The sequence below is a fragment of the Temnothorax nylanderi genome, unplaced genomic scaffold (genome assembly GCF_030848795.1).
Source record: "Temnothorax nylanderi isolate EJ_2023f unplaced genomic scaffold, tnyl_v1.0 TNYL_tig0189_pilon, whole genome shotgun sequence".
NCBI lineage: Eukaryota > Metazoa > Arthropoda > Insecta > Hymenoptera > Formicidae > Temnothorax > Temnothorax nylanderi.
In genome coordinates, this window is record NW_027249251.1 from 328,926 (window position 1) to 346,206 (window position 17,281).

The 17,281-nt window shown below is 37.6% G+C and overlaps 5 protein-coding genes and 1 long non-coding RNA gene across 6 annotated transcripts; 2 read left to right on the forward strand and 4 right to left on the reverse strand.

Annotated features, from left to right (window-relative positions):
- The first annotated feature begins 62 nt into the window (after positions 1 to 62).
- LOC139778599 (uncharacterized) lies at positions 63 to 4,235 on the forward strand. Its single transcript, XM_071716618.1, has 9 exons — positions 63 to 296; positions 761 to 1,024; positions 1,153 to 1,310; positions 1,401 to 1,548; positions 1,673 to 2,099; positions 2,223 to 2,377; positions 2,464 to 2,703; positions 2,783 to 3,015; positions 3,117 to 4,235. The coding sequence occupies exons 1-9, from the start codon at positions 245 to 247 to the stop codon at positions 3,294 to 3,296; spliced, it is 1,857 nt and encodes a 618-aa protein (XP_071572719.1). The 5' UTR covers positions 63 to 244; the 3' UTR covers positions 3,297 to 4,235.
- LOC139778598 (protein FAM32A-like) lies at positions 3,920 to 4,948 on the reverse strand. The gene is made up of 3 exons (XM_071716617.1): positions 4,780 to 4,948; positions 4,496 to 4,625; positions 3,920 to 4,365 (listed from the first exon to the last, which is right to left on the reverse strand). Exons 1-3 carry the CDS (start codon positions 4,866 to 4,868, stop codon positions 4,243 to 4,245), a joined length of 342 nt encoding a protein of 113 aa, XP_071572718.1. The 5' UTR covers positions 4,869 to 4,948; the 3' UTR covers positions 3,920 to 4,242.
- Positions 4,949 to 5,949: 1,001 nt separating this feature from the next.
- Positions 5,950 to 7,927, reverse strand: LOC139778591 (galactose mutarotase-like). Its single transcript, XM_071716606.1, has 3 exons — positions 7,726 to 7,927; positions 6,992 to 7,359; positions 5,950 to 6,659 (listed from the first exon to the last, which is right to left on the reverse strand). The coding sequence occupies exons 1-3, from the start codon at positions 7,925 to 7,927 to the stop codon at positions 6,153 to 6,155; spliced, it is 1,077 nt and encodes a 358-aa protein (XP_071572707.1). The 3' UTR covers positions 5,950 to 6,152.
- LOC139778600 (uncharacterized) lies at positions 7,075 to 8,222 on the forward strand. The gene is made up of 3 exons (XR_011719619.1): positions 7,075 to 7,213; positions 7,674 to 7,954; positions 8,084 to 8,222. It is a non-coding gene; the product is annotated as an uncharacterized lncRNA (long non-coding RNA).
- Positions 8,223 to 11,627: 3,405 nt separating this feature from the next.
- On the reverse strand, positions 11,628 to 12,661 carry LOC139778612 (uncharacterized). The gene is made up of 4 exons (XM_071716648.1): positions 12,463 to 12,661; positions 12,163 to 12,349; positions 12,019 to 12,121; positions 11,628 to 11,915 (listed from the first exon to the last, which is right to left on the reverse strand). The coding sequence occupies exons 1-4, from the start codon at positions 12,659 to 12,661 to the stop codon at positions 11,628 to 11,630; spliced, it is 777 nt and encodes a 258-aa protein (XP_071572749.1).
- Positions 12,662 to 12,835: 174 nt separating this feature from the next.
- Positions 12,836 to 13,630, reverse strand: LOC139778613 (uncharacterized). Its single transcript, XM_071716649.1, has one exon. The coding sequence runs from the start codon at positions 13,628 to 13,630 to the stop codon at positions 12,836 to 12,838; it is 795 nt and encodes a 264-aa protein (XP_071572750.1).
- Positions 13,631 to 17,281: the final 3,651 nt, after the last annotated feature.

Genomic DNA, 17,281 nt, shown 5'->3' on the forward strand with positions numbered 1-17,281 from the left:
CTCATAAGTTCCATGTTCCATGTTCCATGTTCCATGTCCAGAGTCCAGTCCATATGTCGCATTGATGGGAACGTACTTACGGGATGCGTCATAACCGTTAGTGGCTTCGAAACTGTGCCTAATGGTGTTGGGCGTGTGTTTTAGGCCTCAAATTATCAATTATTATCATATTATCGCAGTCATAACACAGTCGTATTTTTGACATTTTTGACATTATTTTCGTCCTTCTAAATGATATAGCACGATGAAGGGCTGGTTATTCATATTCCCTCTCGTAACGTGTCTTATCTGCCATGGTAAGTTTCTTCAATCAATTAATTTTCTGCAAAGTGGACAGTGGAGTCGAATGTTGTGCTGTACGTGCAAGCACGATAGAATTAATACTGTTAATAGATCGCGATACTTGATTCCAAAATTCCATATCCATATCTCGTCACATTATATTACATTCCGTTTGTTCGTAAGCCGTACATTTTTTAATCCAAAATCCAAAGGTGTCCACTGCCCATACGTGAATCAAAATAAATTTGACACATTTCACGTATGTATGTACCTACATACGTTTTGCTTAATTCATTTAAAATTTAATTCATTGTTTTGTTTCACGGAAGGAACATTGCATACATATTTATTATAAAATTATATTATATATATATATATATATATATATTTTTTTTTTATTGTTATAAAATAATATATGACATTAGAGTATATTGGAATATAATTGCATGTTTAATTTTAATGAGATATTATCTGGCAGTTGCTGGTCAGAATACGAGTGATTGCCAAATTCCGCTGGTCATCAGGGGATCTTGGTTCTCATGGGAAAACGGCAGAAATACTCTGACAGAAATAAATGCCAACAGTATGACTGGACGAGGCATATGCGTCAACGTGTTAGAGGAATATCATGTTAATTACACATTCGTATTTCGAGATTCTAACACTCCAATCAAGTATGACAGCTGTTATCATTGCGTGAAACTGGTTGTCAGGACAGTAAACGTCTTGGAGAAGCTCGAAGGCAAGTGACAACAAGCTGGTCTGTGCCAGTTAATTCAAAAAATTATCCATATTATCGTCAACGCGAAAGATATATACAATCTATTACTCTATTAGTACATTTATCAGTCGTGTTGCATCTTGTTGCAGTGAGCTGTGTGAATTTGCCCAGTGGGATAGAACCCACCGTGGATAACGTTTGTAAAGGTTTAAACGCGAATCAGCAATTGATAACATTATTCTCTGAGAATTACGTGCCTGTGAATTGCAGATCTTCCCTGGAAGGAGTTTGGCAGTTTGCTTATCAAGTAAGACAAGAAAATCACATATGCACTTATCACTTTATACACATTAATTATACACTAAAGATGTATCTCTATATATTATTACTATTTCAGAATCGCTTTAGATTTACAGGAGAATGTAATAATCCAGATGCGCAAATAAAATCCTGTCAGACTGCCGGAACTCAGTTTCTTATAACCAATCAAAAATTTAACATTACTTACAAGAAATGTCCCGGAATGAAAGGAACCTTTGATGGATGTAATTAGACTCCTTTCTTTCCTTATGAGAAATACTTACCTTGCGAACCATGTCTTTGTACACGTTTTGATGTACAACGATTTACAACGAAAGATGTAGATATAAACCTTTTTTTCTTTTTCAGTGGTGGAATACAGCTGCTTGGGCGATTGGTTCGTCGACAAGAATCACTTCTTTGCGGTAGCAAATACGAAGGAGTCGCGGAAGGACGAGAAGTATAGATGCTTCTTAAAGAATCGCGACGACGATTTGTACATCGGTGTTTCAATCACCGCGGAATGTAATACTCTTAAAACTGTGGAAAAGAGCCCCGAGCGTTTGCGGATCACGCCGGTTAAGGCCGAGATAGTTGAGCCTGGTTGCCGATTGCCCGAGGACATGTCCGGCAATTGGATAAACACTGCTAACATTGATGCGGACATTTTCATTAACGAAACGCATATCATCGAAACCTGGTATCCGGACGTGGGACGTTATCGACGAACAATTTACGTTTGTCGCGAACAAAGAGACTCGAGGGTTATGATGGCGAGACTGACCGTTGATGGATGGTATGTTTACCGGTCACCGTTCGTAACAAAAACACTTATTTTTATTCGCCAAGTTAAGCGAGTTTGACAAAAGTGTTGGTATACGTTATGAGTGCTTGTGCAGTAATTAAAATGCATTTGCAGCCAAAAAGATTACGTTTGTTTCGATTTCGTGCGACGACATCACAATGTTATCCGATACAGACGTGGAATGGCTGTGATAAAAGACGATTTCCATACAGTGTGTTCTTGGGTTCAGTTTCCCAACAAGGAAGCATGGAAATTTGATCTGTTTTTAGGTAATCACGATGTAAAAAGTTAGATTCTGTCATATTTTCACGACACGATATTTCGGTTGAGTTACATTACATCTTAATTTTATTAGCGAAAAATCCCGTTCCGGTACGCTGCCCGATAGCCGGTAAATATATGTTCCACCAAAAAGGAGATGTTCTATTTGAGACTAGGATTCTAGGCGGTGTCACTAAATCTCCGCGACCAAATATTTACTGCAAACAAAATATTTCCGACTTCTCGGTCTGTAATACCGATCAGAAGGAGATCGCCATCGACGAAACGTACTGCTTATCTGTGGATCACTTGGGAAAACCGGTTGACATTTACAGTGAGTTCCATTCACATTTTGTATGTCCAGCTATCGTGTTTCGTGTTTATACAGCTCTATTGACGATAATATTTTACAGGCGATCCGGATTACGTAATGAAATGTATTGGATATTGGAAGGAAAATTTAAAGTCGTATCTAATAACGTACGACGAGTTGGATCCTTTCAGCAAATATCGTTGCTGGGTATATCAGAGGGCCGACTTGAACCGAGTGCTCTTGTCTCAGGCCATCGGCCCATTTTGCGACCTCAAGCAAGACGTGGCGAGTCAAAATTATACGGAAGGCGCAGCAGTCGCGCTAGAGTTACAGGTGAGGAGGGACGTCCCTTCGAGTATGATATAAATTAAACAATGTTAGAAGTTGGAATGAGACTGCGCTCACCGGTGTATGTGTGTGTGATCGTTTGACAGGAATACGAGCGAGAACGCGATCAGTGTCCGATGCATTTTGATGACGGGAGCAATCCTTGGGTGCAAACGGAGAACTTTGTCAACGTCTTCCGTTTTGGTAACGCCGGCAACACGAACAGCCACTTTTCGTTCTTGGTTGTCATACCATTGGTAGTGGTATTTTATTTTAAAGAGATGTAAATAATTCTTTGCACGGGAGTGAAAAACCGTCCATTAATTCTCTCGATGCTGCGATAAAGATTTTAAGATAACTATTTAAGAAATATCAGCATATATGAGCTCGTAAGCGATTCTCACACGTATGTTCCGTCCATATTGTAACTATGTGGTATACGTGGTTATACGTGCCTTGAACACTATTCGCATTTAATTTTATGTAAGTAGACAATGCATAATTAGTAAGATATCTTGATATATCGAAAGTCCGTCCACGAATTACGAAGAATCTCTTACATAATATGGATGCATTCTGCTTCATACGCTTGTTTTATTATGTACGTGAATCTAAACATCTATGGACACAAAGATCAATTCCAAACAGAATTATTTTAACTGTTGTTTTATATTTAAATTTTTTAAATATCTTTACTGTCTGATAGAAAAATATATTTTAAAATTATATATATATACATATATATATATATATATATAAATTATATGTGTATATATGACGAGAACAAAGTAGAATGCACCCAACGATTTTACTAATGTATGACATTAAGAATATTTTGTATGACTTATAAAACAAGTACTTCTTATAATATTTTACATTAATAACTTTTTTACATATTTATGATACAATGTTCACAGAGAATGACAGAATTTATTTAACCCTTAAATAATTGCATTAAAGTTACACAAATGCAACATTATCTTTCCTCATAGAATCTCTCTTAAAAATCTATTGAAGATTTTTACATTTAGGTTAATTTTTTTCATTTTTTTTATAAAACAAAAACAGGAAAGAATACAAAAAGAAGGAAAATCATTTGAAAGTAGGGATTAAAATAATGCCATGATCATGTATGTAAACTGTGTAAAGTGTTCATACCTTTAGATTAAATTAAGACTAATTGTTTACATTATATATACCTATATAAATAAATTTGTTAAGATACATCGCAGTTTATTTCGTCCAGCTCACTTTAGGTATATCGAAGTGCTCAGTTAAGCTGTCCAGGTGTCGATTAAATTCCTCCACTCGTTGTTTATGCGTCTTGGAAGCTTTCTGCTTGATCCTCTCGGTTTGCTGCAAATCATTGCGACGTTAAGAATTTTGTCAGCGTCAAGAAGTTCTGAAGTCTTCCTTAGAAGAATTACTTATTGATGTTATTACAGGTACGAAGTATGTTTAACAGACACTGTATGTACATGCTCACCATTTTCTCTTGCATTTTTTGAAAAGCCAATTCCGCCTTCGTCCGCTTTATTTCCACCTTTTGAGGCTTCTCTTCGATGATCTTCGACACTTCGACCAGCTTCTTCTTCTTTCCTTTTTTATCCTTTTTCCTACAAAAAGAAGATATTGCACACGATTTATCTCAATCACTTGCTCCAACGGAAGATAATATTATTTGAAAAAAATAAATTAATAAATCAATCTGTGATAACCCTAACCTAACATAACCTCACTCGAGAAATATCAAGGGGACGAGGTACTCACTTTTTGCTCACTGTCTGCTCGTTCTTCAATTTCAGAGTGCCCTTCGCAACGTGCGCGTACGGATCATCCTCGATGTTCGTCGCCGGCATTCTAAATTAATCGTATATGAAATTAGTCACACGAAAATGTACGTCTGCACACACCAGCACACACATAAGTAGTACGAGTACCCCGATTGGAGATGGGTGGGTGATGTTTCTCGATTATTCGAAGAAGCCGATAGTTTTGTTCGATTAATTTTCCTTTCGATTAATCGATGTTCGATTTTTTTTTCTCAACATCGATAAACTATTGAATCAACTAAATAATATATGCTTTACAAATTAATTAACACAATAAAATGTATGTTAATTTCTTGTACTACAATTTTATTATTCAAGATATTTTTACATTATTCTTTCACAAATCTTAATTTTAAGTACAATATAATAATCATACATATGTGATTGTTTTCGCATTCGAATTTCGCGGGTATATTTGAACCCAAATTAGAGTTAAATCTCGTGACTTTACGAGGTGGCTAACCTGTTTAAAAAAAATGTTCACATAACCTGCACGAAAGAATTGTGTAAATGTTCATGGTTGAAAATTTTGAAAATTTGAAGACTTGTTCTTGCGTTCATACTTACAATTAGTGTAATTGCTTTTCTTTTTATTCGTAACACAAATGTCGTTTCACGACATTCACAAATATTTTTTATATGTCATAACATCATTGATTTGATTTGACCATTTGATTAACGTTTATATATTGACATTCATGAAAATATGTATGTGTTTTGTGTATTCTTGCAAATTTTGCGTTATCACGTTTCCTAGAAAACAATTGGAGTAACTTTGCTTCTGTTTCAGTTCCCCGCTAAAGAGAATGTGGCCTTTGATAGTGAGATCTTTGGGCAAGTTCGGTAAATACATAACACTTCCTATCGTGGGTATTATTGGATTTATCGGATACAATGTGGAGGGATGGATATCGGATCGTTACACACCTTCTACAAAGTCCATCACGCAGCAACGGCAGGAGAGGTTACTGGAAAATATAGATTCCTCGACTACCAAGAAGAAACACAATCCTTTAGAAGTTAATCTTTCACCGTCGTTGTCTAGTTAGGTGTGCGCACTACTGCTAATTCCAATATGGAGAATAATAATTACAACACTTACAGAAAGTCTGAATAAATCGTTAGCTAATATTATAAAGAGATATTAAGTTTGACATAATAGTTATAGACAATTGTCATTTTTTTTACATAATATATAATGATTGCAGAAGATCAACGATACACACACACGCACAAGCTTTCTTATTATTTATATTTATATGAATATTTGTCTGAACTTCCAAAGAGTTTGTAGCAGAAGATGGAAATGCATTAATTTTCCACTCCAAATTTGTATACGACAATGTGATTGTATATATCGCCTGGTCGCAATATGCTGTTGGGGAAGTTTTTGTGGTTTACAGCGTCAGGATAATTTTGCGTTTCCAAGCAGAAAGCGGCATGTCTGAAGTACCGCGCTCCGTTTTTCCCTGCGATACCAGTTTCATTCCTCTCGGGTATAGAGTTGGATGTGTAAAGTTGAACGCCCGGTTGATTCGAGTACACCTCCAAGTAACGTCCTGAACCTGGATGCAATACTTTGGCGACGAAACTAGTTTTCCTGTCATCGTACGGCTCTGGCAAGCAGAAGTTATAGTCGTAACCGCCGCCCGGTACTTTGTCGATGACATCACCGAGGATCGTCGGGTTCCTGAGATCCATTACGCTGTTATCAACCGACCTAATCTCGCCGGTAGGAATACTCCCGGAGTCCGTGACAGTCCAGCGATCAGCGTTCAGCGTAAACACATGCTTATATAGTTCTGCCGCATTTGTAGCCTAAAAAATTTAAGAATAATGATCCGTAATAGTTTTTTTATCCCAGTCGATCGATTAGTTCGAGCAAGTAGCAAAGTAATCATTATGCTCGAGATACAATTACAATAGAATTACAGTTAAATCTATCATTGTTTTCCTGTATTACAAGCGCAACTGTAATTCTTGAGATAAAATATCTCTATCTCAAAAAACGATCCGCGTTCATCGGCACTGTCTTTTCTAATTTGTTCCTTCTTTCAATGTTCAATGCGGAACGTGTCGCATTAGAGATTAGAAGATGCTCCTCTTGTCTCTCTCCCTCCCGGAGAGTGAGAGTGAAACAATATACGTACGTGTCCAGCGAGATTGAAGTAGCTGTGATTCGTCAAATTAATCGGCGTCGCCCTTCCGGACTTGGCTTTCATCTTTATGCGCAGTTCTCCATCGTCGCTCAGTTGAAAGCTGACTGTCGCAGTTACCGATCCTGGATAGCCCTCGTCGCCATCCGGACTGACCAAGGTCATCACCACGCGATTGCCAACAATTGTTGCGTTCCACACTTTGAAGCTCCAACCGTGAGTACCACCGTGGAGGCTGTCCTCACCTATATTCTTCGACACGTTGTAACGTTGGCCGTCCACGACAAAAGTTGCTTTGCCAATGCGATTTGCGACTCGTCCGATGGTGGCACCGAAATACGGATTACTCGGCGATTCATATCCTGAATATGATTAATACTTTATTTAACTTTGTCTTTCTCAATCAAAGCGATATTATTCCTCAGAATAACTTCGATTTGTAGCTTTATGAATTTCTGTGCATAAAACTATCTTTTGCGTAAAAGATATTAACTATTATAAAATTACAGAAATGCATTTCATTTAAATTTAAAACATTGTTGATACTTAAAATTAATATATTTTTACGTTGTAACTATTTTAAATTATATGTTGTTACTCCTATTATCATTATCCGTGTGGAATATGTACACTTGTATTACAATTTTAACTAATCTTTTTATATTTTTATAAACAGGCCGTGCGATGACAATACTCTCTTTCATATAAACGAGTAATCTTCGGATTACCTTCGATATCGTCAAAGCCGAGCACGATGTCCGCTATGTTTCCTTCCTTATCCGGCGTCCTAATGGCAGTCACTGTCGCACCATACGTTATGACATCGACTTCTTGACAAGCTTCGTTCCTCAACGTGAATTTTTTTATCTCCTGGCCGTTCAAAGAACCCCATGTTGTAGCTGTAATAGATCCTTGCACCGTCGCAGCCATGCTCGTCCTGAATAAAGACAGAAAATTGTGAGTTAATAACAAATTTCTATGAAACGTTCAACATGGATGTAAATGATCGCAGATGATTCCTCTTTTCAAGACTGACAAAGTCTCGATGCACGTTTTTTTTTTACCGATAATATCTTCGATTTGCAGGTGTAAAACTCAAAATGCAATTTTCTAGCCGCTGCAAGGTGAGTCGAGTTAAAAGACAAGCACAGCGCACAGCGCGCTAAGAGTACTTAAATATGGATTCAATCGTCCACAATCATTGCGAAGATAAGTCATAATATTAATACCCGATGCCTATTGGTGGTGGCAAAGTACGTGTTGCTATGTAGGATTGTATATCGTTCGGATATCAACAGATTACAATGGACTCAAAGTCGCGCGATGCATGCATAGCTCTTATATCTCTCTTTCTCTCTCTCGAATGTAAGCATATCACGCGCATATATAAACTCATTATGTAACAAGTAGTGCGATAGTATTAATATGCAACGAAATTATTCAGAGTTACAGTGAGTGAGAGAGAGAGAGAATCTGGTTAATTATAATTTAGATTTTATCTTTAGTCTAATTTACAAGAAGAAATATTTCTAATCAATACCGTATTTTTCAGAACTTAATCAAGAAGTAATTTGTAAAAAGTTTTATATTTGATAATTGCGATTCTCTTGGTGAATTCATAGAAGCAGGGACATAATTTCGCTAATAAAACTTTTTTGAAATTCTTAATTTATTATTAGTAAAGCATCAATGAAATGTTAACGCAATATAATACATAATGATACAAATATAGAATACAATTAATACAAGTATATATTAATACAAGCAATTTGTCTTTAGAAATATAATTATTAGCATAGTATAATTTATATTTAAAAACGAGCCGATTTATAGCCGATATTGACATTATAGTTTCTAAATCTTCTATTTTCGAACATTTTTTTTTATTCAAAGAAAATGATTTATCACAATAAAGAATTTTATCGTGCAGAAGACGGAAAAATAAAATGAGAGATAAGCATGCATGCGTCTTACCCGAGCCAGGAAAAAAGGCCAACAGTGCGAGGAGGCGCAACATTGTCAATCGTCAATTAAAAATTTTAACTCGTTATAGATCCGTAAGGTATGGACATAAAATGGGGTGTTTCGCAAATTATCGCAGCAACAACGCGCTTAAACAAGGAACGACACGCGTTCTGCGACCAGGACACGTTCCGCAAGATGTTTTTCTCGATTCCTTATCGACCGCCACCTGCATTAAAAAAAAAACTATTCCCATCTGTGTTTTCGCAAGTGCGAGGAGTTATCGCACGATTGACCATGCACAACAGTTTTTATATCGATACTTGGAAATGTACAAGGCCATGTTCAATAGAAAGGATCTTGGAAGAGATATATCAAATTGTGATGTGCACCACTGTACACGCGCAAGTAGAATAGATGAGTTAGAAAAAACATTGAAAAATAGAGAGAAAAGAGTTGCAAGAATTTATATCACAAGTTCTTGGATTTTAATTCTGGAGAATAACGATCGATCTTAAATGATAGTTCTCTGTTTCTCTCTATCGCTTTCTACCTCCATCCTTCGTTCTATTCTCACGTTGGAATAAGGAGTTTGAGAAAAATTAAAATTAACTTTCATTCCACGTTTAATTACAATCAGAAATTCCAATCAGTCGACAAATAACTTCGTTTTCAAAACACTTAATTCTTTATCTTCAAATTAGTATATTATATCTGCCTGTTTTTTTCGTAACTTTTGTTCATGACAGAGGTATGTACAATGTTTGTACGAGAAAATTGATTTCATCGCAGATTCTTGTGTTGACGCAACGCACAAGAATCTTTAAATCCGTCCACTATAAATCTTTCGACTATGATACTTTAATTAATATTATTTTTGTTGCAGCTGAGAAGTCGCAAACTCGGCAATTGCATTTTGTTGCATTACCGAGATATACACTCCCGTGTCTCCCTTACTTTTGGTCTTAACGTGAGCGAACGTGTTAACCCTCGGCTTTCGATTCGATCGCATCCACCAGGGCGGCCGTGACGCGCATCTCTTCCTGTATATTTTGAATTTAGATTAATGTCTACGAGCATTAATGTCTTGCAATTCTGCAACAGATTCAAATATTTCCGCCAGCCTTCGAACGCTGATTAACGAATAATTTCAGAATGTTTCCATTTCCGGAAGAGGACAATTTTAGTAATTGGTCTTTGATACTCGATGTTATGCGAACTGTGACTACACGAACGTGACCATCTTTACGCTCGATGCATTTTAGTGATACGACCCAATGGCCACTTTGAGTCGGTACATTCATTATAAAAGAACTACATATTCAGTTATCCAAGGATTGACTTATTCCATTGTAAATAGATAATTGTCTTTGTAAGTATTTTTGACCAAATTGACCAAAAAACCGCTAGACTTTTGTTAAATTGCCATCTGCTTAGACGCGAAGCTTGTTTATGTAAAATGGTTCAGGAATGGTACAGAGCGACGGTCTCTAGAAAATGTCCTCGCTGTTAGATGACAGGTCATCACATCATCATGTAATGGCACAATGACACTGCCAGTTTGAGAATATTTTTTGAGCAAGGAGAGTATGTCCTTCATAGGCTAACATGAAACTCCTATGGTTCTCTTTAAATACTGTTATTACTGATCGAACAACCTGCTCCCGATTTCACCGAAGTGCGGAGCGGAAGTTTGCGTTAAATTTCCGATTGCGTACTGGCATTTATTAAACAACGTCTTTTGTCTTCCTTTCAGTTAGACGCAGCAGAAAAAAGGCTTCTAAGTTCTTTATCCGCCCTTGGAAATTAGTCTCCACAATCGCTTGTCAATGTAGCACATATACCTCTTCTGGCTGTAAACCTTCTAAACGCGGCAATAAAGGCATCAGAAGTGTAAGCTGTCACAAACTCTAAGTGAATGGCTGAAGTAGGAAAACAAACAAACAGACAAATGTAACCCTTATAGGTTTTAGCGTTTCGTCCGTTCCAAGTTTTGACTGTGAAAGGACCAGCATAGTCCACCCTGTGTGAAGAAAAGGGCGAGATGGAGTTATTCTCTCACTAGGTAACTGACCCATAAGTTGTTGAGCACGCTGTTGCCTATATCTAGCGCACTTTACGCATTTCAAAATAAATGATTTTACAGCCTGTCGACCTCCTACTATCCAATAGTTCTGACGTATAAACGACAACGTAATCTGTGTACCTCCGTGTAACGTGCGAGAGTGTGCATCAGCTATCACTAAAGTGGTAAAAGCAGAAGTCTTAGGCAAAATAAGAGGATGTTTAGAGTTATCCGGCAATTGAGAGTGTTGTAGTCTACCACCTACTCGTAAAAGCCCATCTGAGTCAAGGTAAGGAGTAAGGATGGCTAATGAATTTGATTTAGGAAGTGATTGTCCCTTTTGTAGAACTTTAATTTCTGATGAGAATGACGCATTCTGAATTGACTTGACCCAAAACCGACGCTCGGCTTCTATTTCACTGACAGTAAGAAAAGTGGTTAACTCTAATTTCTTGATACCCTTAACTTAAAATAAATTTACGACATAGCGCGGTGATTCTAAGTAATTTTGTGAGATTTGAAAATTTAAAAAGAAGATCCCATAACTGGGGAACCTCGGATGTAAGAACGGTGGATACAAGACGAATTCTCTCCTCCATATTCTCATCGGGTGATATTGTGTGGTGACTCTTCAGGCCACATGACTGGATTCAAAGACAGCCACTGAGGGCCTTGCCACCATTCCTTCGATTCTGATAACTGCAAAGGAGTTAAGCCTCTAGTAGCTAAGTCGGCAGGGTTCTCATTACCTGGAACAAACCTCCATATTGCCTGAGGTAAAGCCTGTTGTATTAAACTAACCCTGTTCTGGACGAAGTCCTTCCACTTAGAAGGATGACCTTCTATCCATTTTTTTGCAACTTCCGAATCTATTCCGAGAAAGATGAATACCTGTTTCAGATTCATAACTTTAAGTAAATGACAAACAAGTTTTACCAACAAGACTGCAGCGTTAACCAAGACGGGGAATAGTGAGCTTTTTCATAGGAGCTACCTTTGTTTGGAAGCAATGAAAAAATCCTAATCTCACCATTAATGAATACAGAAGCAAGAAACACAAGAATACAACAGCAGCCATGGCTTTCTGAGACGCATCACTGAAACCGTAGATCTCGATCTGAGTGAGCGTGATTTTAACCCTATCCAGCGGGGAATTTCAAATTTGGGCATATCCTTTAATTGATTTGTAAAGGTAATCCATTTTTTAGCTAAGTTATCGGGTAGATCTTCATCCCAATCCAACTTAGATAACCATAACTCTTGGATAAATATTTTGCCAGCTACGGTAATTGGTGACAAGAACCCGAGAGGATCGAAAAACCTAGCTACAGCAGAAAGAACAGTACGTTTTGTTATTGATCCTACAATCGAAGGTTCTAATGAGACGTGAAAAGTATCGGTATTGATGTCCCAAGTCAATCCGAGAACGTTAACTAACTTGTCCTGATCGTTTTGAAGAAAGTGATCTTCCTATCCGGCGGGATATCTTCAAGAATAGCCGGATTATTGCTAACCCATTTTTTCAAAATAAATCCGCCCGCCATTAGGAGCGCGTCTAACTGTGCAACTCTCTGTTTAGCTTTTATTCTTGAATTAGCTCCTCCATGGAATTCATCGACATATCTACCTTTTTCCATGATAGATTTAGCAAGAGGGAAACGCTGTCCTTCATCTAACACCAACTGAACAAGAGCTCGAAGAGCTAAGAACGGAGCACATGCTAATCCATACGTAACTGTGATAAGGACAAAAATAATTATTTTACCTAATTCGTCTAACCAAAATAGCGTTGGTAATCCCAATCTGCTGAATTACTTTAATCTGACGGAACTTTTCTCAATGTCCGCAGTGAAAGCGTAAAGGTAGAATCTGAACCACAAAAGAACGTCAAAAAGATCGGTTTGAAGCTTAGCACCCGTGTGCAGTAAGTCATTCAGCGATATCCCGGTAGAAGTGGGACACGACCCATTGAAAACTACTCGTAATTTAGTTGTCAAGCTTTGTTCCCTTAATACGCCATGATGTGGAAGGTAATATGCAGAAGACGGCTCAGGCGTTGAGTCTGAAATTCTCTCCATATGATTGAGTTGCTTATATTCGTGCATGAATTTCCTATAAAGAGCCGCGTGATTGGAGTCCTTTTCAAATTTACTAGCTAGACTACGCATCATCCTTTCGGCTTTAATTTTCGAATTGCCAAGTTCTTCGGGTGAACCTTTAAAAGGCAGTCTTACCACGTATCTACCCGTTTCATCCCTCAAATGAGTGGAAAGAAAATGATCTTCACAAGCTTGTTCGTCCGGTGAAAGGATTGGTTTATCCGACGAAGGTATCTCCTCTACTTCCCAAAACTTTCGCACGAGATCGTGAAGTTCGTTGTCAATGGAAACGCGATAAATTTGTCTATGCTCGAAAGGAGCATCAATATCTGTAGGTCCTGACACAACCCATCCTAGCTTTGTAGCTTGCGCTATAGGTTCACTAATAGAGCCTTTTAGTAATATTCTCCAGTAATGAACCATAAACGTTGCCCCTAATATCAAATCAATCGAACCAGGTAGAAAACAATCAGGATCAGCCTTTGTATTCCTTCTAAATGAGACCATGATTGACAAGGAACTTTAACAGACGGAATCGAAGTCGTAAGCTTCGGTAGAATATGAGGATATGGACAATTCGAAATTGGAATTGAAATGCGGTTTCAATTTAAAGAAGGTGGATCCTTTTGTTTTCTTGGACTTTTGGTCACCTATTCCACTTAACGAAATTGACGAATGAGACCGCGGAAGATGTAGTTGTTGGACGATCCTTTCAGAGACCAAAGAGATCTCCGACCTTGATCTAAAAGGGCACGAACCTTTCTGACAACCTTTCTTTCAGACATAACTAACACCTTAGCTGTAGCTAACATTACTTGTGACTTTGCTGATTTAATTGTTTTGATCGAATGTAACACCGTAGCCCTATCCTGACCCGAACCGGAGAGGTTAGACTGCGGTTGAGATTCCGATTTTACACCTCCATTTTTGGAAGAAGTTCCTATATTATTCTTATTATTAAACGACCCATCTCCCTTGTGAATAGACGTGTGATGCTTTCTGTCACATTTTTGACAACGCTTAGTTACTTTGCAATTTGCTATCCGGTGTCTTCCTAAACAATTATAGCATAGCTTATGCTTGACTATGAGTGCTAATTTCTGAGAAGTAGTCTCATCAATATATTTAGGACATTTCATTACGTAATGCTTTCCCTTACAAATCGGACAAGCATTTTTATTCTTTGCAGAATTTTCATCAGATTTTCCCTGATAATGAGCTTTGGCTGTAAGCTTTTGCTGTTTAAATGGAAACTTTCCTATTCTAGATCTTTCATAAGATTGAAGAGAGAAAAGACGTGTCATTAAAAATTCGTCGAACTCGTCCCACGTGGGAGGGATCTTCGACGAACCCAGTTTATAATCCCAAGCTTTGACCGTGTCAGGGTCTAATTTCTCGACCGTCAAAAATATGAGAAAGTCCTCACACCCACCCATTGGGCGCTGTAACGTTCTAATGTTCGGTGGATTTGAATGACAGTAGTGTGTATTAGTTCTAATTCGCTGGCTACTTCTTCGTCATTGGCTTTAAACGAACGAGAGATCGTAAGGCAGTGTTAAGTTGAAGTCTAGGATTATCATAACGCGTCAACAAAGCTTCCCACGTTTTTGTAAAATTTCCTCTGTAAGAGACGTATTTTTAATATAATGAGCAGCAGAATCAATCAGACTAGTTTTCAAATATTGTAGCTTTTCGACGGATGATAAATTTTTCTGTTTTAATACAAGTGACGCGAACAAATCCTTATAGTTAAGCCATTCGGAAGGCGTCCCGTCGAATTTGGGAATTTCGATTCGAGGGAGACGCGCATATGGATTATGAACACTATCATTCATGTGAGTCTCACTTTCAACTGAATGAACCGAAGGAAGCACCGCGTTAGTAACGGGATTTTCATCAATCATCGACCGAATTGATGAGGTTCTAGCGACCTCTGTGTTTCCGAATAAATACCGGCTTTTACTTTTTCAACCGACGCTAAATAACATGTTCTTGTTTCAGGGAATATTTCGTCAGTAAAGTAGGAATGAGACTGAATTAATATCTTGTCTTCACGTGCAAGTTTAGTGATAGCGAGTATAATAACATCGTGATTCTGTTGAAACCTATCCCATTTCCCTTTGAGATATAAAAGATTAGCGTCTACACTTCTTCTCGCCATTCCTGACCTTTCCATTCTGACAAAATTATCGCAGGCGTTAGCCATGAAATTACTCAATGCGAGTTGTTGATGTATATGATCGATTATCGAATTCATTATGAATGAAGGAATAAATACTATAAACGTATTAAACCGAACGAGATAATAAATCCAATATTAATTCGAAAAAAATAATATCTGAATATCGTTCTGTTTCTACAGTAATAGAAAAGATTTCTTGTTATTTTCAAGTTCGCAACGACTCAAGCGGAATGTCCTTCACGTGCTTCTATTTGTACATGAACGTTAATGTGTTCGCTCCCCTTCTAGGGTATTGTAGAATGACAACAGGATTCAACCTTTGAAATTGTCTCTAACCACGATCTTTATTCGAATCTGTATACTAAACTTGAAAGTTGAAAAGATTACAAATCCAAAGCGACTGATCCGGAATGACCTGATCCGGCTCGAAGGACCAAAATGTTAGAAATATGTTGGATTGTGTAACTTCAGTTAAACAAAAGAATTATTGATCTAAGGAGGGAACGGCACATTATTTTAGATCTATTTTGTTCGAGAGAGGTTGCATATATTTTCTCTTATAAGCTAAATAATATCTGTTTCAGAAGACAAAATCATATGTACATACACACAATAAATCAGTGACGCAATAGATACATTAAAAGAACATAAATATAGTTGGTGAATAATCCCTTTCTTTATCTGATTTCAATGTGGTAGTATTACTTAAGAACACTTCAGGGTTCTGTTCGTTTTCATCTTTTAACGTTAAGTCATTATAAGAAGACTTATCCAAGCATGTAAACCTTTAAATGTACCATGAAATGGTTACTATAAATATTCATAGAAAAGTATATCATGAAAAGGATCATTCATCTGAAATTATCACCCACAGAATACATACTAAATATCAGACAGTAAATAAATCAAAGGTAAAATATGAAATATTCAGTTTCCAGCGTTGGAAATTATGACTCAATAATTCTAAGCTAGAGATGGTAAACAAGATCACCACCGTAACGATTGTTATCTTTACAACGCTAATAGATAGTCGTGACAAATCCTTAATATGTTTAAGAATAACTTAACGTATATGAACATAGAATACAGAGTTTCTTTTACATTTATGTGCACTTTTCACAAGAATCGTGTTTCTCGAACTATCAAAATGAATCGTAATGAAATTGACAAACTTGTTTGATTGCAATCAATTAATGAAAAGGTATCTTGTACTGAGCTCAGCTTTTCGTAATAAAACCAAAAGGTTTGTTATCATAGAAGGACTTTCTTTCCGAAAGATGACCTTCCTTGAGGTAACCAATTTCGTGGCCTCTGTAAAGAGAGATTGAATACAAGCCGACTGTAACGAACGTTACCTAAGGCTCTGTTCAACTAGCAACACTTCAATAGATTTTCTTGGTTTACTCACAAACAGCAGAATCGTCGCTTCTGGATAGGCACATCCTTGAAAGGATGGCGTGACTTGGCCTGCGCCGTAATTGAATCCCTCTTATTAATGTTGATAATAATTAGCTACGAGGGAATGCTCGAAACAGTAACGGCAGTAGTCGTCCTTCCTTCTTTTGAAATATACTGGAATACTGGCCCTCCTTCCTTCGTGTAATTAACTGAGCGGCCAGCTCTCGTGCTTCGTGGAACTTCTCGTTCGGATGCAGGATAAATCAATGTCCCTTTCGATGAAGTGATTAACAAATCTCTTGGATGATGCAACATCCTTTTTACGACTGATCGTATACACGTGCGACTCGATCCACGTTTCGGTAACGAATGGCCGTTCGCGCTACGACGAGATCGAGCATGTTAGGCCCGCGCATGCGCCTACAGCCTCACTTTGTCCGGGCTCGCATCGCAACCGAGTCACGGTCGGCTCACGTGACCGACGTCCCCCGAACAATGCAGACTGCGCCGCGCGCTTCTATATATATGAATATACTTATGTGCTAGGACATATATATACAATCTCGCTCTCTAAACAG